This window comes from Heteronotia binoei, chromosome 5 (assembly GCF_032191835.1).
Source record: "Heteronotia binoei isolate CCM8104 ecotype False Entrance Well chromosome 5, APGP_CSIRO_Hbin_v1, whole genome shotgun sequence".
Classification (NCBI taxonomy): domain Eukaryota; kingdom Metazoa; phylum Chordata; class Lepidosauria; order Squamata; family Gekkonidae; genus Heteronotia; species Heteronotia binoei.
The window spans coordinates 154,396,332-154,419,374 of record NC_083227.1 but is presented as its reverse complement, the minus strand read 5'-3'; the positions used below and the strand labels follow the sequence as shown (position 1 = coordinate 154,419,374).

Below are 23,043 nucleotides of genomic sequence, written 5' to 3'. Positions count from 1 at the left end.
TTTCTTCATAGGGAAAGTGTTCCAACCCTTTAATCATTCTAGTTGCCCTTTTCTGGACTTTTTCCAATGCTATAATATCCTTGATGTAACTTGGCCAGCCATCTGTTTATATGTAATTGAAATGTTATTGGTTTTTAAGGTTTTAATTGCTTAAATATTTAATTGTTTTTATACTTAAAATTGTTTCATTTTCATGTTTGATCAATTTTGGAAGCTGCCCTGAGCCACTTGTGGGAAGGGCGGGATATAAATCTCGAATAAATAAATAAATAAATAAATAAATAAATAAATAAATCGCTCCATAAGACGCACCTGAGCATAAGACGCACCTAGTTTTTAGAGCCGTTTGTGTGAATTTAGAGGCATTTGTGTGAATTTTTTGCAGTATTCGCTCCTTAAGACGCACACACTTTTCCCTCCACTTTTTGGGGGGGGAAAAGTGAGTCTTTTGGTGCAAAAAATACTGTAAATCCTTTTTGAGGTGCGGTGGCCAGAACTGCACACAGTGTTTACTTCAGAGATATGCCAGCATAGTGCCCTGCCAGCTCTGTGCCATGAGCAGGCACTGGCATGGCAACACCACAGACCCCATCACGGAGTTGCAGTTCTCTTCACTAGTGGGGGCAAGGGTGGGGCAAGAGTGTCATGGGAGGTAGTCATCTCCCTATGCTCCCTCAGGCTGGCAGTCGCCCCAGGACTGACGTAAAGTTAAAGTTCCCAAAACCACGACACTCATGTAATGTGGAAGCTCAATTGCCCCCCAACAGTTGCAGCTCCCTCCCACAAGTCCCTCCCACATAGCTTAGGATGCCAATTACACTGTAAAACAGAAGTATTCTATGTTAGACCAAGTTATTTCACCAGGCATTCTAATGTATTGGTGGACTCTACTATCAGCGCTGTTGGTTTTTTATGCCCAAAGTGTTAATTTGCTGTGTGCTGAGTTTTTAATTGAATTTTATTAAAATTATGGTTTTATTATTGTTACTGTATTGTTATGTTGTTAGCCATCCCGAGCCCCATTCTGGGAGCGGGGTGGGATAAAAATCTAAATAAATACAGTGCATCTGATCAGCAGCTGTGGGGATCAAACCAGGGGCCTTGGCCATACTATCCTTTCCATTAGGTCACACCTATCTGTGTGGTTGGTGATGGTGTCAAAGTTGCAGTGAAATGCCTAACACCCAATGACATTTCTTCTTTGGTACAGTAGTCATGGCACTTGTATTGTGTGTAGGAGCTGTGAGTTTGAACCCAGACTCTGTCTTATGTTTTGCTTCTGATTGGACCATTGCCAAAGGTACAGGAGGGCTTTCTTTTAACCTGTCTTCAGTCACTGTGGCTTTGATCCATGCATTCTGTCTGATACATGGGTGCCCTTCCCCAGGGGATGGGGGCGAGGTGACTGTGTGAGATTAGGCTGGGAGTGCTCTGTTGACCGGTGCCTGAAAATGGGCAATTTGTCTCACTGCAACTTGGACTCTCATCTTTGTGCTCCGCTGAAGCTAAACCTGAACCCACTGTCTAACAAGGCAAAGAAACCTATGTATGCTGCCCCAAACTCCATGGCAGATAAAATAGTGTTTGATATAATGCAAGGATTTTACTGAAAATCTTGAATGTTTCTCTAAGTTAAAACTGTGAAATCAAAATCCCAATGAATCATGCAGCACTATAAGTAGAAATTACATACTAACATTTGTAATTATCGTGATGGCATGTGCCGATTTTGCATATGTAAATATCAACAATTTCCATGTTAAATGCCAAAGTATGGGAAAATATGCACCTGAGCACTTTATTTCCATGTACAGCTATTACTGAATGCTTGATTAAACTATTGTGAGATTTCATATTCTTTCCTTGAGTATGATTTAGTAATGAAATGCTATTGTGCCCCCTCAATAGTACTCAGTCATCTGGAAAAGAATTAACTTTCTTTTGCAGCAACAACAAAATACTGTATTTTCCTACCATTTTGGAAAAATACTTCTTCTTTCTTCATTGCGGTTTATATCCATACTCAGTTTACTTAGAATTCTAAAATTAAAAAAAAAGAAATAAAGAACATTATGTTAAGAAGGACAGCGCCTCAGTGTTAGAGCATCGGCTTGATAAGCAGAAGATCCCAGGTTCAATCCCCAGCATCTCCAACTAAAAAGGGTCCAGGCAAGTAGGTGTGAAAAACCTCAGCTTGAGACCCTGGAGAGCCTAAGTCTGAGTAGACAATATTTATTTATTTTAGTAGATTTATAGTTCGCCCTTCGCCATAATGGGCTCAGGGTGGATCACAAGCACGATAAAACAGTAAAAATCCAACAATAAAACAATCAACGAACCATCAACATATGCAGCATGGATGATACCGCATGTTTCATAGATAAAGATGTAGATATCCTAAGCGTCATAGATGTCATAGATGTAGGCCCAATATGTAGCAGTCCGGACAGTTGGTCAGTGCCGGAACTGACTTTGATGGACCAAGGGTCTGATTCAGTATAAGGCAGCTTCATATTTTCATATGTACCAAACCAAGCCGAAATTATTTGAATAAGAAACTCTGCAGTATAGCGGCATCTTCTTTTGGGGCTCATAGAACTGGACTCCCTAGTCCAACCTTTTTGAAACTTGGAGGGTGTTTTGAGGAGAGGCTTCAGATGCCATGCTAAAAATTCAGTGCCTCTAGCTCAAAAAACACCCCCCCCAGAGCCCCAGATATCCACAGATTGATTCTCCATTATACCATATGGGAACTGATCTCCCTAAGGAATAATGGAGGGTCCAGCAGACATTTGACTCCCCCTCCACTTTCTGATAACCCTGAAGCAGGGGGAGGGCCTTCAAACTGGGGAATCCCCTGCCCCCAACTGAGGATTGGCAGCCCAAAACCAGGGCCAGGGCAGGAAAAGGGAACACGGGAGTCTGATGCGACCCCAGACTCTGACCCACCACTGAGGAGGTCTGACCCTGTGGCCAAGTTTCATTCACTAGGTTTCTGTTCTGTCTGGTCAATAAATGTGATCAGTGTAGCCAGAACTAACACTCACCATTTGATGATAGTTTTAAGCAAATCAAATCACGCCTTGTCTTCCCTAAGTTCATTTGAGCGATTAGCCTAGTTATTTCTGCTATATTGTAACTGGTGACCAGGGTGGGAAATTTCTTAAGGCAAAAGCTAAAGGGTCATATTGATTTATCTCTGCAGCATAAAGTGCCCAAAAATATGTCTCCAAAGAACATGGCACAGAACAGCCTGGGGTTTTCTGTTTTCAATCTGCCTGACACAATATACCAAAATTGTTTTGTTGTTGTTGTTGTTGTTCAGTTGCATAGTCGAGTCCGACACCTTGCGACCCCATAGACAAAGTCATGCCAGGCCCTCCTGTCTTCTACCATCCTCCGAAGTCTGCTCAAATTCGTGTTAGTTACATCAGTAATGCTGTCCAGCCATCTCATCTTTTGCCGTCCGCTTCTTCTTTTGCCTTCTGTTTTTCCCAGCATCAGGATCTTCCACAGTGAGTGCTCCCTTCTCATTTGGTGGCCAAAGTGATTGAGCTTCAGCTTCAGCATCTGACCTTCCAGGGAACAGTCAGGGTTGATTTCCCTTAGGACTGACTGATTTGATCTTCTTGCAGTCCAAGGGACTCTCAAGATTCGTCTCCAGCACCACAGCTCAAAAGCATCTGTTCTTCTGCGCTCAGCCTTCCTTATGGTCCAACTCTCACAGCCATACATTACTACTGGGAAAACCATCGCTTTGACTATGCGGACTTTTGTTGGCAGGGTAATGTCTCTACTTGTTTACCAGCATTTTACTTGTTTACTTGTTTCTCGTTTACCAGCATTTTATACCACTGTTTTTGAAACTGTCATTAAGAAGGAAAGTTCTAGCATTACTCATCCTATGTTGATTAAACTGAGATAATTGATACTTTGCTATCACAAACTCTGACTATACCAGGATGTTGAATTATGTCTTACTGTTGGAAGAGCAGTAAAGGCATAATCTTTGGTTAGCATCTCCTGCCACCCATGTGATAAATGAAGAAGACTTTGATGTGAACAGCTTAATGCATAATTGAGAGGTTTTATCTGCATATAAAAAATCTATACTTCGTTTATCCACTTTGTTTTGTAACTGAAATCAGGAACAAGTCTACCTTGAATTTCTTGAATAAGTAGCAAATTTGATTCTTCAACTTTATTGCCAGGGCAAATGGCAGATGGTCGTTATCTCAACATGACCTAAACATGGTTTTAGTGATTAGAATACCAGCAGTGCTGTACTGCAATAGGAAAAAAAAAAATTAAGTGGCCCTTTTTGCATTTGTATCTCGCTTCGGTTTCTGAGCACATCAAAGTCTTCCCTTCTACATTGTATTCCACTTTCCTATCTGTCTCGCTGCCCTCCTTATTACGTCTTGTGCATTTGTTTACCATCATTCAGCATTCAGGCTGCTTCCAGCACTCTACCTGCGATAAGCAGAACTCCTTTTGCTGCGGTTCTTTGTTCTCATCTGCTTTTGAATTGCTAATCCTTTCTAAAGTACACTTGTTTCTGTGGATATGCACTCGCAGTCTACACCCTCCCATTTCTGCCTCTCTCTCTTTGGGTTGACCCCCTTCCCCCTTCTGTTTTCTTTCTCTCCTTCTCCAAAGACAAAAGAGCCTTTCCCTTTCTTTTTGCAGAATCACAGAGGGGTCGGGTCTGCAGTCAAAAGTCCTGTAAGATGTTTGCCTTTCTTCTTCAACTTAAACAAAAAGCAGCCAGTTGCCTCAGAATGTTGAGCTTTGTACTCATCTGTTTAAGGCCTGTGTTGGACAGGTACATTTTACAAACAAACGGGAAAAAAAAGCCTCTTTTAATTTCTTTAAACTCGGGGATCACTGGTGAAAAAAAAATTACTGCACTGTGTGGTCACCAGAGTGACTTCCTGCTTTCCTTTCCTCTTAAAGGTATAGTGTCCTATTCCCTGTTCTCATGCCCTGTCAGATGAAAATGCCAGCAACGTTCAACTAGCATCGTCTTGAGCTCTTCCCCCCTCATAAATGGTTTTATTGATGGTTTGTGGGATGCAGGCATAAGGGGACCAGTTGAAAGAAATCAGTTGGGTTACAAAACTCCAGGGTTTTTAATTTTTTTCGGCTCTACAGGCTAGCAGTTGCAGATTCTCTCTCTCCCCACCCCCCCATGAAAATACAGAAAGCATAATCTGCAGAAAGTGATGTTCGAGGCACAAAGTACGGAGGCAATTCAACATATGCAGAATGAAAGCAAATGAACCGAATCAAAAGCATAACAACTCAACTGCTGGGGAGCAAGTAAAAACAGAATGCAGAAAGGGCCTTAATTTGAAATTAATTCCATTTGCAACCTTGAGCAAAGAATGGTACACTTCTTCTATCTGGGATGGTCGTCCTCATCCACGGAGCACGCAGCTTTTGGAGGGATGCACATGGAGCTGTGAGGGAGGTAGGGGACACCCGCCTAGCCAGTCAGATCAGCTGAATCAACCCTGGCGATCAGTGGGGTGACAGATGCTCAGCCAGATTGTCCTCACATTTTCAACTTTATCTATCACTTGAATACCAAATTAAGTTATACACCCAGTTCTCACAGATATTGTCCAAAGGTTATCTGTTCTCTCTTCCCTATAACTCATTTAATTATACTCAGGGGTCGTTTTGTAGAAAAAATAGGCGGTGGAGCTCATTAGCATAACTCATTAGCATATGCCGCCCCCCCAACAGCCAACAGCAATCTGACGCAAGAAAAGAGAGCCCCGGGTGAGCGAGGCCTGCTTGAGCTGGCTAAAGATCCAGCCAGCCCAAGCAGACCTCGCTCACCCGGGGCTTTCCTTGGCTGCCCCCTAGTCAAAACAGCTGCCCTGAATCCGCTTGCAGAGAGAGCGGGATAAAAATCTAAAGTAATAAATAGATACATAAATAAAATCAAAGGGCCAGCAAGCCACCCGCTGCTCAAAATCACATAAGAAGTGGAGAAAGGGTGGGATGCAGACTTCTCCAGGGGTTAATGAGGGCTTCTGGAGGTGTGGCAAAAATCCTGGTGGCTGGCTGGCTGCCCACTCTCCTAATCCAGGGATTGTTATGCAGCTGCACCTACTACTCAGTGGACAAGGAAAGGAGGTGGGGAGGAAGAAGGGGAACCCTCAAAAAGGTTCAGGAGCTGTGCTCCTGTGAGCTCCTGCTGAATCTGAGGCCTGATTATATTCACCTTATTATTGAATGCACATCTTTCATAGGTATTAGACAGGAACCTAAAGTGAGAAGTTCTTTGAAGTCCATATAAAATTCTGACCACATCAAAGTTATTTATCTCTCCAAGGAGAATGTTTAATGATTGAGGGGGCAATCTTAAAACTTAGGATGGCAACTACACCTCTGTGTCAAAGAAAAACAGATACACTGGTGTAAATCAGACATTGAGTGTTTGGTAATTTACTAGATGTTAATCACCAGTGAGCTAAGTAGGGTCGCCAAGTCCAATTAAAGAAAAATCTGGGGACTTTGGGGGCGGAGCCAGGAGACTTTGGGGGTGGAGCCAGGAGACATTGGGGGTGGAGCCAGGAACAAGGATGTGACAGGCATAATTGAACTCCAAGGGAGTTCTGGCCATCACATTTAAAGGGACAGCACACCTTTTTAAATGCCTTTCTTCCATAGGAAATAATTAAGGATAGGGGCACCATCTTTTGGGGCTCATAGAATTGGACCCTCTGGTCCAATCGTTTTGAAACTTGGGGGGTATTTTGGGGAGAGGCACTAGATGCTATACTAAAAATCTGGTGCCGCTACCTAAAAGAATACCCCCCCCAGAGCCCCCAATACCCATGGATCAATTCCCTATTATTCCTTTTGGGAATCGTTCTCCATAGGGAATAATAGAGTGCCTAGTAGACATTTCCCTCCCCCCCCCCCACGCTTTCTAAAGAAAGTTATATTATCAGAAGTTATCAGAAGCTCTATAATAACATGATGCCTACAGGCATGTTCTCTCTCCCCCCCGCCCCCAGATTTTTTGAGAGCGGGGGAGCAGGCTGCAAATTCGGGGATCCCCCGCCAGGGCGGGAGGGTTGGGAAGCCTAGAGCTAAGTAATTGCTGCTGATTAGACCTGCCTTTGGTGAGCTGTGGTATGCTGTTTAGCCCTCTCCCCTACCCTGATATTTAACCAGTTATATATAACCGTATCAATTGGTACATAGCAAGGAAGAACTCAAGGATAAACAGAATCAGAACTTTGTTTATTTTTCTGTAGGGGAAAATAAAGGCTTTTGTGCCCAGGAATAAAGTATATATAATTGTAGCTGTGAGGGAGAACTTGAAGAAACAGTGTCACTAATTGATAAAGTCTTACAAAGGCAATGGAAGAGTCAACCAGAAACTGCTAGTCTACCATATGAGGAAAAAACAGCCAATTTTCTCTGAAGTTTTCTAACCTAGTTCAAGATTTCTGGAACTTTTACCATGTAGACCTCAACCTGCTCCTTAGAATCCCTTCTAACCAGGATTACTAAACTTGAGAACTCCAGGCCACCACACTCGACCCAGTCTGCTTCTTCATGAAGCAATGTCACTTCTAACCTGCCTGTCAGAAGGTCTATCTGAAGAGAATGACAGTGAAAACAAGGCCCTTGGTTGGTAGTTTCTAGCTTCTTCAGTGGGCCATCACGCCATCCAAGAAACTTCAAAAGTACAGCATCAACCTTCCCAGCTGTTATGTATTTGCTGTGTTCACTGTTAGGAGGCCTGAGATTGAAGCGTGCTTTCATTATTCTCCAGGATCCTGATGCCTGCATTCCAATTAGCCATTCTCTCAGAACCAGCCGATCGGGACATTTCTTCCAGGAAATGCAATCCTAGAGAGACTAATAGGAGGGATTGCTGCCCACTAAAAGGGGCATGTTTGACTCAGCCACAGTGTATAATTGCGGGAAGTGGCCCTGCTGTTTGTGGCTGAATAAACTCTTGCTGCTTATTTAAGAGCTGACTGAACCCACTTTACAATGCCAGCCACTCTCTTTTTGCTACGTTTCATGGTCCCACTGGAAGAGGGGACTCCGAAAAGGCCTTCAACTTGCTTAAAGCAGCCAAACTGATTATTGCAACTAATAATAAAACGTTTAAATTGCCTTATTGTGGAACGAAATTAGAAGATTTGCAAAGCGATACAAATAATAACATTGACCTACGATGTAAGGTCAATTGATTGATTAAATAAATAATGTTTCTAATCAATTTTTGGAAAAGTGCTCAATGTTTAATATGTTTTGGAATGGTACATTTCAGGTTGAGACACTGCCTTATGCCACTTTTAATTGGATCTAAAAGCTTGTTTACTTGAAACTACTTTTGCTCTTATTTTGCATAAAAAGGATTTAAAAAAAAAAAAGAGAGAGAGAGAGAGAGACACTTGCTGCTCATTTCATGAGTCACGTTCTTACTCAATCTCTTATCAGCCAGTCTGAGGGAGTTTCTTCTGGGAAAAACCCTGATCAACCCAGGATTGTGCTATCAGATGCTCCATATAATGTCAAAGAACATGACCTACTTTTATTGGCACAGTAAAGGGAAAGGCCTGTCTTTGTTTCCCTGTAAGAATAACAGCTCATCAATAAGCTAAAATCATTTTGGTGCTTCTCTATTAAACACAGCCTTGATCTTACGTATTAGTTTCATTTTGTTCTCGCTTTATTTCAAACAGCTTGGTGCGGCACGCATCGTTCTCTCTCTTTTCTTCACAAGAATTCTGTGAGGAAGGGAACAATAATCACTGATCCTAAGTCACCCATTGAGAGGGCGGGTAGCGATTTGCACTTAAGACTCTTTGTTCCAATACCAGAATCCTATCATTACTTAACACTGATTTAAGAAAATCATGTAATATCTGACTATATGACAACCGGTGCTTTGTTGTTCACAACAGTTGTAAGAAAAGGACATTTCAGAAGGTGTTTAGATTTGGCCTAGTGCTTTGAAGTATGGGGCTTCAGGCACCGGGCCTACAATGAAGATATTGAAGAAGATATTGGATTTATATCCCGCCCTCCACTCCGAAGAGTCTCAGAGCGGGTCACAGTCTCCTTTACCTTCCTCCCCCATAACAGACACCCTGTGAGGTGGGTGGGGCTGGAGAAGGCTCTCACAGCAGCTGCCCTTTCAAGGACAACCTCTGCCAGAGCTATGGCTGACCCAAGGCCATGCTAGCAGGTGCAAGTGGAGGAGTGGGGAATCAAACCCAGTTCTCCCAGATAAGAGTCTGCACAAGAAGATATTGGATTTATATCCCGCCCTCCACTCCGAAGAGTCTCAGAGCGGCTCACAGTCTCCTTTACCTTCCTCCCCCATAACAGACACCCTGTGAGGTGGGTGGGGCTGGAGAGGGCTCTCACAGCAGTTGCCCTTTCAAGGACAACCTCTGCCAGAGCTATGGCTGACCCAAGACCATGCTAGCAGGTGCAAGTGGAGGAGTGGGGAATCAAACCCAGTTCTCCCAGATAAGAGTCCGCACAAAAAGATATTGGATTTATATCCCGCCCTCCACTCTGAAGAGTCTCAGAGCGGCTCACAGTCTCCTTTACCTTCCTCCCCCATAACAGACACCCTGTGAGGTGGGTGGGGCTGGAGAGGGCTCTCACAGCAGCTGCCCTTTCAAGGACAACCTCTGCCAGAGCTATGGCTGACCCAAGGCCATGCTAGCAGGTGCAAGTGGAGGAGTCCGCACACTTAACCACTACACCAAACTGGCTCTCCAATGGCTGGGTACACCACTGGATACACCACTGACTCCCTGAATGGTCTCAGCCAAATTGCTAAACCTCATTTTCCCATCAATAATAATAATAATAAAAAAATGGGATTTATACTATCGACTAAGATACAATAGTGAAATATCATTGACCTTAGGGATACTGTGAATTGTGAGTTTTACCTATTTTCCCTCTTTGCTACGAAGAGCTTTACAGTATCCTTTATTTTGAAAAAAAAAAAAAAGTGTGTTTTTCAGTAACCTCTATATGTGCTCCTAAAAGTTAAAGGCAGGTGCCTTAGTTGGATTAGAAACCATACGTACAAAAGAGTACTAAGCGCACATTTATCATCAAGATAATCTGTGTTGGAATTAATATCCCCCTGCTCCCTCCTTTCCCCAATTAGCTGATCCGTGCTACATCTAACCAACCTGGCTGCTGTTCATATGTAGCTAAATTGCAGTAAACAACTCTAAAGGATTCAATGTGAAGCAAATCAGAAAATATAGCCTCTCCTCTGCATTTATTTTTATAGACTATTTCAAGAATGCGGCTTATGAGTCTGCAGCTAGGTAAGGAAGGAAGCTTGAAAACCACATTGCTTAGTTACAAGACAGTTGCAAAAGAATCAGGCTTGGCAACAAGATTTGTGGAAAATATTACTCATAGCCGTGTCTCCTCCCTCCCACATGACTGGATCAAAGCGTTTGCTATACTTTAAATGTGTTCTCATTCATAAGTCCAAAATGGTAAGAATGGCAGATAGCCCACTGGAAGAGAAAAACAGTTATACAAGTAGACAATACTGAACTTGAGGTCAGATTTGTGGGGTACAACCTTTACTTCCACTGAAAACTTGAAGAAAGGCGTCTGGCTGATTCCACACTAACCTTGCTCTGGGTCGGGGCTTCCATTTATCTCTGGAAGAAGCTAGTGATTTTGCACCAGCTGCTCCATGCCGCCATTTTGCGTGGGGGAAACCTGCGATTTGTCACGCTGCACTGTAAACCTGAAAAAAACTGAAACAAACAGGTGCACACTGTGGCGCAGCAAATCACGGGTTTTCTCCACGCAAAATGGCGGCGTGGAGCAGCTGGTGCGAAATTGCTGGTTTGCTCCAGAGAGAAACAGATGCCTGGGCCGGAACAAGATTAGCGCAGAATCAGCCTCTGCTTCTACTCTAAAACTGTAATTTTTTGTGATGGAATTCATTGAAAATTGAACTGTTGCTTTTCTGATCTCCGCTTTTAGCAGGACTTCATCGAGTCAAGGAGTTGATTTTAATTGAGCTATGGCGCTGTGCAGCACAAGCCTATTGAAAATTAATTGCTATTTTTGTATAGAATTCAGGGCAAAAAGGCAAGGGTAAAGGTAGTCCCCTGTGGAAGCACTGAGTTATTACCAACCCATGGGATGACGTCACATCAGGATCTTTTCTTGGCAGACTTTTTATGGAGTGGTTTGCTATTGACTTTGCCAGTCATCTGCACGCTATCCCCAGCAAGCTGGGTACTCATTTTACTGACCTTCGAAGGATAGAAGGCTAAGTCAACCTTGAGCCGCCTACCTGAACCCAGCTTCTGCCGGAATTGAGCTCAGGTCATGAGCAGAGCTTGGAATGCAGTACTGCAGCTTACTACTCTGTGCCATGAGCAGGTGTATGCCAAGAACTTTGGGGGTGGCCCAGGATGGCTTCCAGCCAGAGTGTCCAGGGTGCTGGGGTCAGTCGTGTACGAGGTCACAACCAAGGGGGGGGTTTTCCACCATGCAGCGGCGCATAGACCAATTGAGGTCACAGGAGGCACCCAGAGATAAGATTGAGGAAGACAGCGGGCCATAGGACCCACCGGCGGTTCTGGCTCTGACAGCCCTCGACCTGGCAGCTGCTGCGATCCCAACCCCCAACTTTCTGCCAGAGCCGGAAGCATCCGGGAGCCTGCAACAGCCGACAGAAGCTCCAGCATCCCCGGCCCCTCCATCCACCGTGCCCAAAGAGGGCTGTAATGTATGCGGACTCAAGTGAGAACTGAGTTGGGTATTCCTGCCTGGCTCATTACTACTGGCAGTGGAGAGCCGGTTTGGTGTAGTGGTTAAGTGTGCGGACTCTTATCTGGGAGAGCCGGGTTTGATTCCCCACTCCTCCACTTGCACCTGCTGGCATGGCCTTGGGTCAGCCATAGCTCTGGCAGAGGTTGTCCTTGAAAGGGCAGCTGCTGTGAGAGCCCTCTCCAGCCCCACCCACCTCACAGGGTGTCTGTTGTGGGGGAGGAAGATAAAGGAGATTGTGAGCCGCTCTGAGCCTCTGTCCTTGAAAGGGCAGCTGCTGTGAGAGCCCTCTCCAGCCCCACCCACCTCACAGGGTGTCTGTTGTGGGGGAGGAAGGTAAAGGAGATTGTGAGCTGCTCTGAGACTCTTCGGAGTGGAGGGTGGGATATAAATCCAGTATCTTCATCTACCTCACAGGGTGTCTGTTGTGGGGGAGGAAGGGAAAGGAGATTGTGAGCCGCTCTGAGACTCTTCGGAGTGGAGGGTGGGATATAATTCCAATATCATCTTCTTCTTCATTACAGCCTGACAGCCAGAGCTTGGGGACTTGGGAACAATGGGCAGCAGGATCTTAAACCCTGCTGCCCTGCTCCAGTCATGGCCCCCCTACTGGTTTGAATGGACCAATCAAATGCTTGCGTGGTGTTTTCAACAAAGGTACAGGCTTGTGTGATTAATGTAGGGTTGCCAGGTCTGGGTTGGGAAATAACAGGAGACTTTGGGGGTGGATCTGGGAGAGGACAGGGTTTGGGGAGGGGAGGGGCCTCAGCATGGTGGTCTCAGCCAGCTGGAGATTAGTTGTAAAAGCGAGAGATCTTTAGTCCCCACCTAGAGGCTGGCAGCTCTGGATGTAGGTGACAGTACAGTTCAGCAGCAACAGATTTAAGGTTTTCCTGCAACTTCCCTGCCCCAGTCTTCCAGCAGCTGTTATTTCCCCATCCCTGGACCACTTCTCTTTTTCCATTTTTTTTTAAAAGATCGGCAATGTATGTAAAAAGTTTCTTTGAATTCCCTGCTTTAATTCTAAAGTCAGCCGTTAAGCCCTTTTAATTGCGGATGTATGCCTTTCCCTTGAACTTATTTTGCCAGTGAAAAACCAAAACCAAACAAAAAGCACACACTCATGCACACCCTGATACCACAGGGAAAGAGAACTCCCATGCAGGCAGAAAAGCCAAACTTCCCCTTCCAGTAGGGTTGCCAAGTCCAATTAAAGAAAAATCTGGGGTCTTTGGGGGCGGAGCCAGGAGACATTGGGGGCGGAGCCAGGAACAAGGATGTGACAAGCATAATTGAACTCCAAGGGAGTTCTGGCCATCACATTTAAAGGGACAGCACGCCTTTTTAAATGCCTTCCTTCCATAGGAAATAATTAAGGATAGGGGCACCATCTTTTGGGGCTCATAGAATTGGATCCTCTGGTCCAATCGTTTTGAAACTTGGGGGGTATTTTGGGGAGAGGCACTAGATGCTATACTAAAAATCTGGTGCCTCTACCTAAAAAAAAATAGCCCCCCCAGAGCCCCCAATACCCACGGATCAATTTCCTATTATTCCCTATGGGAATCGTTCTCCATAGGGAATAATAGAGTGCCTATTAGACATTTCCCTCCCCCCACGCTTTCTAAAGGGGGAGAGGGCCTCCATACCAGGGAATCCCCTCTCCCTGCCCCCTCCCTCTCTCACACACACAAATACTTACTTGGTCTTCTTCCAGCAGAACTTTGCTTACTGTGAAAACGAAAGCAAGGCTGCACAGGAAAAGAAAGGGAGGGGCCGTTCTCCATGGAAACTGTTACTGACCCTTTCCCATGAAACCCTTCCTGTTTCCTGTGCAGCCTTAAAGGGGCACACATTTTAAAAACGGATCAGAAGCTCTACAACAACATGATGCCTACAGGTATGTTCTCTCTCCCCCCCCACCCCCCCTCCCGCTTCCAAAATTTTTGAGAGTGGGGGAGGAGGCTGCAAAGTCGGGGGTCCCCCACCGGGGCAGGGGGGGCGGTTGGGAAGCCTACCTTCCAGGAAGCAGCCTTTCAGACTTTACTGTGATCTTTCCCAGAACTATACAGCAAAGATCTGAGAAGGATCTGAGAAAAGGTGAGGAAACCCTGGAAGGTGACCAGATATATCATGCTTCTTTGGGGAAGCAGGAAAACAATGTTTCCCAACAGCACTGAACTTGGGGCGATTGGTATCCGAAGAAGTGAGCAGTGACTCACGCAAGTTCATACCCTGCCACAAATTTTGTTAGGCTTTAAGGCACTACTGGACTCTTGCTCTTTTTTACTGCTACAGACTAACATGGCTTCCCATCTTGTTCATTTTTTTCTGTAACAACAAGTAATGGGATTTAAACCCATAATTACTCCTTACAGATATAACTCTAATATATATTTGGTACTATACCTCTAGTAGTGCAATCTTATGCAGAGGTACTCCAGCAGACCTGTGAGTGTGGGGGGGGGGGGCAGACCCCACAAACCATCCCCACTTTCACCTTTCTGGCCCCTCCACCATAGCTTGCTGGTCTCCTGCCAGCTTCTCCACAATTGTCCTGGCTTCCCCCCTCTGGTCCTAATTTCCCCACACTCATCCTGCCCCGGTTTTCCTCTCTCCTGCCGGCTTCCCCACACTTGTCCTGGCTTACCTGCACTCCAGTCTAAGAAAAGTAACAACAAAAAGAGGTTGTAGACTTAAATAATTCTGCATAAGATTTCAGGGAAATGGACTTCCCATCTTTTGCCCCAAAGCAACAGAGCAGGAGTTGGTTGCGTGTGCCGAATGTACTGTGGTTTAAGATAATGGCTTGTCAGTTGACCCACAGAGGATATCATTCATTTCAGGGACCAATCCTAACCAGGTCTACTCATAAGTAAGTCCCATTTTAGTCATTAACCGTTTTCCCACACAGCTTACCTCGGAGTGACGTCCCTCTTCACTGCGCAGCGCCTGCTCGGATTTCCCACCATCTGCTCCGCAGAAGCAGGAAGTGCCGGGGCTTTTGCGTCGCAAATGTAAATCGCTAAAACCCAGTTTATGTTCGCGACGCAAAAGCTGCGGCTCTTCCTGCTTCTGCGGAGCAGATGGTGGGAAATCCGAGCAGACGCTGCGCGGTGAAGAGGGCTGTCACTCCAAGGTAAGCTGTGTGGGAAAACGGTTAATGTGGTTTGCTGCTAGAAAAAGGTATAGCAGTCTCTTTCCTTCTAGGTTTTTCACTATCAGTGTGGGCTCTGCCACCTCTGATGCAGGCAGGGGTGTTAACTGGGAGGACTGCAGTATGACTCTGGAGCTGCCAGTGGGGCCAATGCTGGACAGTTAAGTCATGGGACTGGTTGAGTCTTTTCTTAACAAAGGAAGTACAGCATGGCATTTCCCCCCCATAGGAAACAATGGAAACAAGGTTGACAGAGGCACCTTCTTCAGAGGTCCATACATTTGGAGCACTTTGGACAATTCCTTTCAAAACTTGGGGGAGTCTTCAGCCTAGAGGGAGGATTAGCTATCAGCTGTGCAAATTCGGTGCTATTAGATTAAGAAATAGCTGGTTGATTCCCCAGGTTGATTCCCCCATAGAAAACAACAGTCCCCAAATTGCAGAATTGGACTCCCCCTTCAAAGGAGTCCCAGAATGGTAACAAGATACCTAGAAATTTGGGATGATTTTTTCCCCCCAGCACACACCCCTAGATTGCACTCTTAGCCACCTACTACATTACCGGATAAAACATTATTTATTGTTATTACTAAGCCAGTTTGGTGCAGTGGTTAAGTGTGTGGACTCTTATTTGGGAGAAGAGAGGGTGGTGGGAGGGATGAGCAGATAGAATTAAGAGCAGCAGCCCTCACTTCCATGGCAGTGGGGTGGGGAAGCGGGGGGTAGGAGCAGATGGGATACCCACCCTGACCAGTGCTGAGGTAACAGGTGGGAGGAGGAGGAATTGGGAGCAAGTCATGGAAGTGGTCTCCACTCCAGCCCATTGGCCTCCCTCCTATGAGAAGGGGAAGGAATTGGCTGCAGGGGCAGAAGGTGGGCTGGAGGCACAAGATTTAAAGGGGATTGGATTGACCAGCCAGGGAGGAAGAGCCATGCCTCTATCAGCACCTGTAGGCTTCAGAGAGATTAATATCAACGGGTAGAGTCCAGGAATGGGAGATTTCAACCCCTCCTCTCCCCTAGGTCTGAGGCTGTGCCAGCTTATCCTTGAAAGAAATCAAGCCCTGGAACAGCACAGCCCTCTGCCTGCAAACCCAAAGAAGCCGGGGCTTGACAGGAAGTTCTAAAAAAATGTCCTCCCCAGGCACCAAATAGGCTAAGTATACCACTGGAAAAATCCTCCAGGATTGCCATAAATTAGCTGCAACGTGACAGTACTTTACACACACAACATCAAAATAGCAAGCAAAGGCTGATTAAATGTTAAAGGTGAGGCTACTAAAAACCGCAGACAAGGAGGTGGATAATAGATACAAGTGTGAAACACCTAGTATGCGCCCACTCCATCCTGCTTTTGTTGGAGGGGAAATCTGTCCTCTGTATCAATTTCTGTCAGGCGAGAGCTGATGTTGCCAGGTGGAATAGAAATCAAAGATATAAAATAAAATATTTTCCCCAGTGTTTCCTCAAATTTCCCATTTTTAAAATTGGGAAAAAAAATGAAAAGTCCTCAAACTTATTTATGCTGTATATTTTTAGAGTCAGAGACCTTGCCTTAAGCAGTATTTCACTCATTCTAAAAGTGAAAATATTTCATAGAAGATGTGTTCAGCACAGATTTTGCAGTTTTCTGTTGGAAAAGTTGAAAAGAAGTTCTCAGGGGGGAGAAATGGAAGCAATCTTCCCACCTGTTTTTTTCCCCCTGTCCTCCCCCTGGGCTTTCACAGCCAGTTTGGTGTAGTTGTTAAGTGTGCGGACTCTTATCTGGGAGAACCGGGTTTGATTCCCCACTCCTCCACTTGCACCTGCTAGCATGGCCTTGGGTCAGCCATAGCTCTGGCAGAGGTTGTCCTTGAAAGGGCAGCTGCTGGGAGAGTCCTCTCAGCCCCACCCACCTCACAGGGTGTCTGTTGTGGGGGAGTAAGGGAAAGGAGATTGTGAGCCGCTCTGAGACTCTTCGGAGTGGAGGGCAGGATATAAATCCAATATCTTCATCTACCTCACAGGGTGTCTGTTGTGGGGGAGGAAGGTAAAGGAGATTGTGAGCCGCTCTGAGACTCTTCGGAGTGGAGGGCGGGATATAAATCCAATATCTTCATCTACCTCACAGTGTGTCTGTTGTGGGGGAGGAAGGTAAAGGAGATTATGAGCCGCTCTGAGACTCTTCGGAGTGGAGGGCGGGATATAAATCCAATATCTTCATCTACCTCACAGTGTGTCTGTTGTGGGGGAGGAAGGTAAAGGAGATTGTGAGCCGCTCTGAGACTCTTCGGAGTGGAGGGCGGGATATAAATCCAATATCTTCTTGTGCGGACTCTTATCTGGGAGAACTGGGTTTGATGCCCCACTCCTCCACTTGCAGCTGCTGGAATGGCCTTGGGTCAGCCATAGCTCTGGCAGAGGTTGTCCTTGAAAGGGCAGCTGCTGTGAGAGCCCTCTCCAGCCCCACCCACCTCACAGGGTGTCTGTTGTGGGGGAGGAAGGTAAAGGAGATTGTGAGCCGCTCTGAGACTCTTTGGAGTGGAGGGCGGGATATAAATCCAATATCATCATCATCATCATCATCATCATCATCATCATCACAATTCTAAATGGTATTAGCGAGGCTTGAACATTCATTGGTTCTGCTCATATCCTTTTTACCAGTTGTGGATGAGGAGCCTTTTTTCACTAAACCATGAAAAAGAAAATAAGAATACTTTAAGAACCAGCAACCGCCCTCTGTGCCCGTCTTCTAACAAATTAGAAATATATTTGTTCTGTATTTATTGCTTTTCCTGATTTAGGATTTCCATACACCAGGTGGTCATGTGTGGCTTCCTCCAGTCTTTGAGCGTGCCAGGTGAATCAGGAGGGAAGGAGTATTAGCTGCTCTGGATCCTGGATGGGAGACAATGTATGCAAGGGTGAGGCAGTGGTGGAGATGGCCGGGCAACAAAACCTGCATCTGAGCCTACCACCTCACCTTGCCTCATTGTAGCACTGGCGATAGCTGCCTGTTTCTTCTAGAAGTAGTAGCAAAACCTTTGCCTCCATCTTGTAATGATGCCTATCTGTCTTGGTTCTATTCATCGCCACTGGCTACACTGGCTGCTTTCTGAGGTTGCCAAACTCCTAATTTTCTCCAGTTTGCAAGTGTGAATGTGAATGGCTTGCAAAATCAGGTGCTTTATGAGGAAAAATCTAGAATCCCTGAAAATCCTGTCCTAATTATACGGGCAACAAATAATTGCTGCAGAAAATGTTTTCCCCTGAAAACAAAACTGAAAAATAGAAGCAAAATCTATATGTATAGGGTTACAAGGAACAAAATAACCTGAATCCAACTTCAAATAGACTTGTATTCTCCATTTTACTTACGGTACTCTTAGCTTTGGAAACTTCTGGATATCATTTTCAGACATGTTCTGAAACAGAAACATAACCCGACATGTTAAAATGGAGTCACTGCAACATTTTACGTTCAAGATTATCAGGTTCCATTGCTAAAATAAAACTGAAAGTTCAGAGGTACATGTGACATCTGGCATTCAGACTTCCTCTTAGAAGTGTGGGTTGATTTTAAAGATTGCCTCGTGCCTCACCCTCAATCGCCTTCCCTTGTCGCACAACATTTGCCCACACCTCTTCTTTTTCCTTCACTAATCCTAAGAAATAGGCATCTTTTAATATTGTAAATTCTTTACTGAAAAACTTACCAGAAACCTTTGCCCAGTGATGCTATGTTTCCGGACAACTTTCTCACAGTCCTTGTAGTTTAACTGCAATGCAAAGTCAATTGTTCTTAGGTCAATTCTGGATAAACAGTGCTCATACTCAAATAAATCCCATAATTTACACATAATGATCCATGTTTACTCAAGAGTAAGTCTGACTTTAATGAGGCCACCCCAGTAAAAATGTACAGCATTGCAGCATTTAAATTACAATTTTGAAGACTATTTAATAATCAGTTTTAGGCTTATTTATTTCAACTTGCATGAGCAGAGATCTGTGTGAACATATGAACATATGAAGCTGCCTTATACTGAATCAGACCCTTGGTCCATCAAAGTCAGTATTGTCTCCTCAGACTGGCAGCGGCTCTCCCGGGTCTCAAGCTGAGGTTTTTCACGCCTATTTGCCTGGACCCTTTTTTGGAGATGCCGGGGATTGAACCTGGGACCTTCTGCTTCCCAAGCAGATGCTCTACCACTGAACTACTGTCCCTCCCCAAACAAACAAACTAGACATGGAACAAACTAGACATGGCAGCCACAGAGACTTGTAGTCGGAAGGTAGCTTACAGTACTCCTTGGGAACTTCTCTAAAATGCTTTAGGGGTCCAGTTCAGATTGGAACCAAATGGTGAATCTAATGCCCCCAGCACCATTTTGGGTCAGGACAATGACATAAGTGAAGTCCCTCTTTCCACCAGTGCCAGGGTCTCATGCTGAATAGCGACTCTGTGAACTTGGGCCGGGAGGGGGAAGATCCCATGAAGAACTTGCAGCTGCCATCTGTCTGCAAGTTCCTGCAGCATATCATGTCTTAAAATATAAAGCTAGTTTGAGACGATCTATGAAGATGCAGTTTGTCAGAACTGTTACATCCTGATCTGAAGTCACTGAAGCAAACATAAAGAAAGTTTTGTTTAATTGCAGCAGAACTCAGTTAATTAAAAATGAGATCAAAGGCTCAACAATAGAACTACATTGCCAAATTAAATGTTTTTCTTCTGTGGCATTGTCCTTTATTTAGCTAGGTACAGCTCAACAAAGAGCATTTATATTTTTTTGTATTATGCCAGTGCAGAATCAGCTCAAATTACAAAGGGCGTTTTCGCAGTCACCTTCAGCCGGCGCGACCCCACTCTTCACCGCGCAGGATCTGCGCGGATTTCGCACTAAACGCCGCGGAGCAGCCGGAAGAGCCGGAAACTCCTGGCGCAAAAGCCGCTCTAACAGAAACCTCCAAAAAGCAGTTTCCGTTTGAGCGGCTTTTGCGCCGGGAGTTTCCGGCTCTTCCGGCTGCTCCGCGGCGTTTAGTGCAAAATCCGCGCAGATCCTGCGCGGTGAAGAGGGGGGTCGCGCCGGCTGAAGGTGAGTGCGAAAACGCCCAAAGCAACTGAATTGATTTCCTCTGCTCTTAATCTATATTTAAGGGGAATGGTGTGAATCTCTCTACGTGGAGCTGCCCTTGGCTCTGATCTGGAAACTCCAGCTGGTGCAGAATGCAGCTGCACAGATGTTGGCCTTGTTGCCTAGGCAGGCATGGATCCATCCTGTGCTGTCCAAACTGTACTGGCTGCCTATTGAGTACCAAATCCATTGCAAGGTGCTGGTAATTACCTTCAAAGTCCTATATGGCTACGGCCAGCATACCTTCAGGATCTCCTTTCCCTAGATGAGCCCCATAGGTCTTTGAGAACAGCAACTCAACATCTGCTGGCAGTCCCTGGCCTCAGAGATATCTGACTTGGCTTGAGTAAGGCCAGGGCTTTTTCGGCCCTGGCTTCTGTCTGGTGGAATGAGCTTCCCTTGTTGCGATTCCGCAGGGCCTGCAAAACCGAGCTCTTCTGCGAGACCTTCAGTAGAGGCAGCAGACACCGCCTCCATTAGGCCTTCCCCCTGATGATCCTGGGATCTGGCAAACCTTGGGACCTGAATGGTCATGACTATAGAGGCTTTTAGCTTGCATTTTAGCTGTTTATATTGTAATTTTAATCTTGTTTTAATTGTCTAATTTTTGATGGAACCTGCCCTGAGCCTGCTTTGCAGGAAGGGTGGGATATAAATCAAATGAATGAATGAGCGAGCTTGTTATTACTTTGGCACTGTTTTCCATACCTTTGAAACAGTTAGCTGTATCCAGCAGTGATTTGCTCAACTAGAAAGGATGTCTTACCTTCCCCATTTTCTTCAACCTGAAATGTCCCCCAAAGTACTGCTAATGGGGAGCAGGATTACCAAAGGAACAGAAAAAGGGGTAAGTTGAAGATCTGTATGGGAGGAGGAAGTAGGTGAAAATCCACCCACCCCCCTTTTCTATTAGAAGAAATCGGCCATTAGGGATGCTCGAACACCTCCTGGTGAGGTTCACAATCTGTCAGTGGCAATTTGGCAGTTGATTAATTGGCAGGCTGTTCAGTTGTTGTTCTAAATCTGCTCAGGAACAGGCCACTAGCAGAATCTTCCAGATGATGAGAGATCAGGTGGGAGTCAGCTTCTGATCTCTCGCATACCTAGCAGAGTATGCCGGGGGTGGGGTGGGGGTGGGCAGAAGGAATCAGCAGCCAACTCCCAGCTGATTGCAGAAATCCATTGGAAGTCAGGTTCCTCTGATCTGGCAGCCTGAAAAGTAGGCTTTCTTCTGATCTTCCAGCCCTTTTCTTTTCCTTGTTTTAAATTTTCAGCATGGGCTGCAGGTGAAGCTTTAAGAATCAGGAGTTTTTTAGGTGGAGAAAAAAGAACAATCTTTTAAGTATTTTTTTTCTTTCCCCCTGAAACGGACAATTGGGGCTCTGGAAAACAGCAATGTTCTATTCCTGTTCTCTGCAGATGAAATTGATGATTTGGGGAGAGGAGCAGAAGCTATCTTCTTTTCCACCAAAAGATAGTTTAGGCTGAAAATACAACCAGATCCTACTCTCTTACAAAATTAGAGTATGGGCTGCAGAGAACAGGAAGAGATTGCTCCTGTTCTCATGCAGCTCAGACTGTCAACCCATTTTGCTAATTTCAGGTGGAAAGGGGAAAAAAAAGATTGCTTCTTTCCTGGCCACCCAAAATTGAAAAAATAGGCTGCAGATAATGGGATTAATCTGCTCCTGTTGTTTGCAGCCCAAGATAACAGCTTGCAGAGGAGGAATGGTCTACTTTCCCCTATCAGAAACTGATTGGGCTGCAGAGAAGAGAAGTCTATTCCTTTTCTCTGTAATCCACCCTGACAGTTTTAGGTGACAAGGAAAAAAAAAAGCCAATTGCTTGTGTTCTCTCATCCCCACCTTTGCTGGAATCAGAGAAGCTTGGGTAGTAGGGTGGAGAAAAGATCCAGAAGATCAAGTAATATCACCTGAGACTCAGGTGTGGCCTCCACCTCCAGACTTCTTGCTAGGTCCCTGCAAGGGATGGACTCAGCAAGAAGACTGGGAAGCATTTTCTGTTTGGTAGCCATTTAAGTTGTTTGTTAGTGACTGAACAGATTAAGTAAGGAATGCTGTGTGCAATTCTGGTCACCGCACCTCAAAAAAGAAATTATAGCATTGGAAAAAGTGCAGAAAAGGGCAACTAGAACGATTAAAGGGTTGGAACAATTTCCCTATGAAGAAAGGTTAAAACGCTTGGGGCTCTTTAGCTTGGAGAAACTTCGACTGCGGGGTGACATGATAGAAATTTACAAGATTGTGCATGGGTTGGAGAAGGTAGAGAAAGAAGTACTTTTCTCCCTTTCTCACAATACAAGAACTCGTGGGCATTCGATGAAATTGCTGAGCAGTTGGGTTAGAACGGATAAAAGGAGGTACTTCTTCACCCAAAGGGTGATTAACATGTGGAATTCACTGCCACAGGAGGTGGTAGCAGCTACAAGCACAGCCAGCTTCAAGAGGGGGTTAGATAAAAATATGGAGCAGAGGTCCATCAGTGGCTATTAGCCACAGTGTGTATATATGTGTGTGTGTGTGTCTATATATATATATATATATATATATATATATATATATATATATATATATATATATATATATATATATATATATATTGGCAACTGTGTGACACAGAGTGCTGGACTGGATGGGCTATTGGTCTGATCCAACATGGCTTCTCTTATGTTCTTATGTGACACAGAGTGTTGGACTGGATGAGCCATTGGCCTGTTCCAACATGGCTTCTCTTATGTTCTTATGTGACACAGAGTGTTGGACTGGATGAGCCATTGGCCTGTTCCAACATGGCTTCTCTTATGTTCTTATGTGACACAGAGTGTTGGACTGGATGGGCCATTGGCCTGTTCCAACATGGCTTCTCTTATGTTCTTATGTGACGCAGAGTGTTGGACTGGATGGGCCATTGGCCTATTCCAACATGGCTTCT

At 45.1% G+C, this 23,043-nt stretch overlaps 1 protein-coding gene across 1 annotated transcript in view; it reads right to left on the bottom strand.

Moving 5' to 3' along the window:
- Positions 1-23,043, bottom strand: part of LCP2 (lymphocyte cytosolic protein 2) — a 57,588-nt gene that overhangs the window by 20,646 nt on the left and 13,899 nt on the right. The window contains exons 2-4 of the mRNA XM_060238861.1: positions 18,670-18,732; positions 18,332-18,378; positions 1,975-2,040 (exon numbers count right to left, since the gene is read on the bottom strand). Coding sequence (XP_060094844.1) covers positions 1,975-2,040; positions 18,332-18,378; positions 18,670-18,732 — 176 coding nt within the window. The remainder of the gene's footprint in view (positions 1-1,974; positions 2,041-18,331; positions 18,379-18,669; positions 18,733-23,043) is intronic.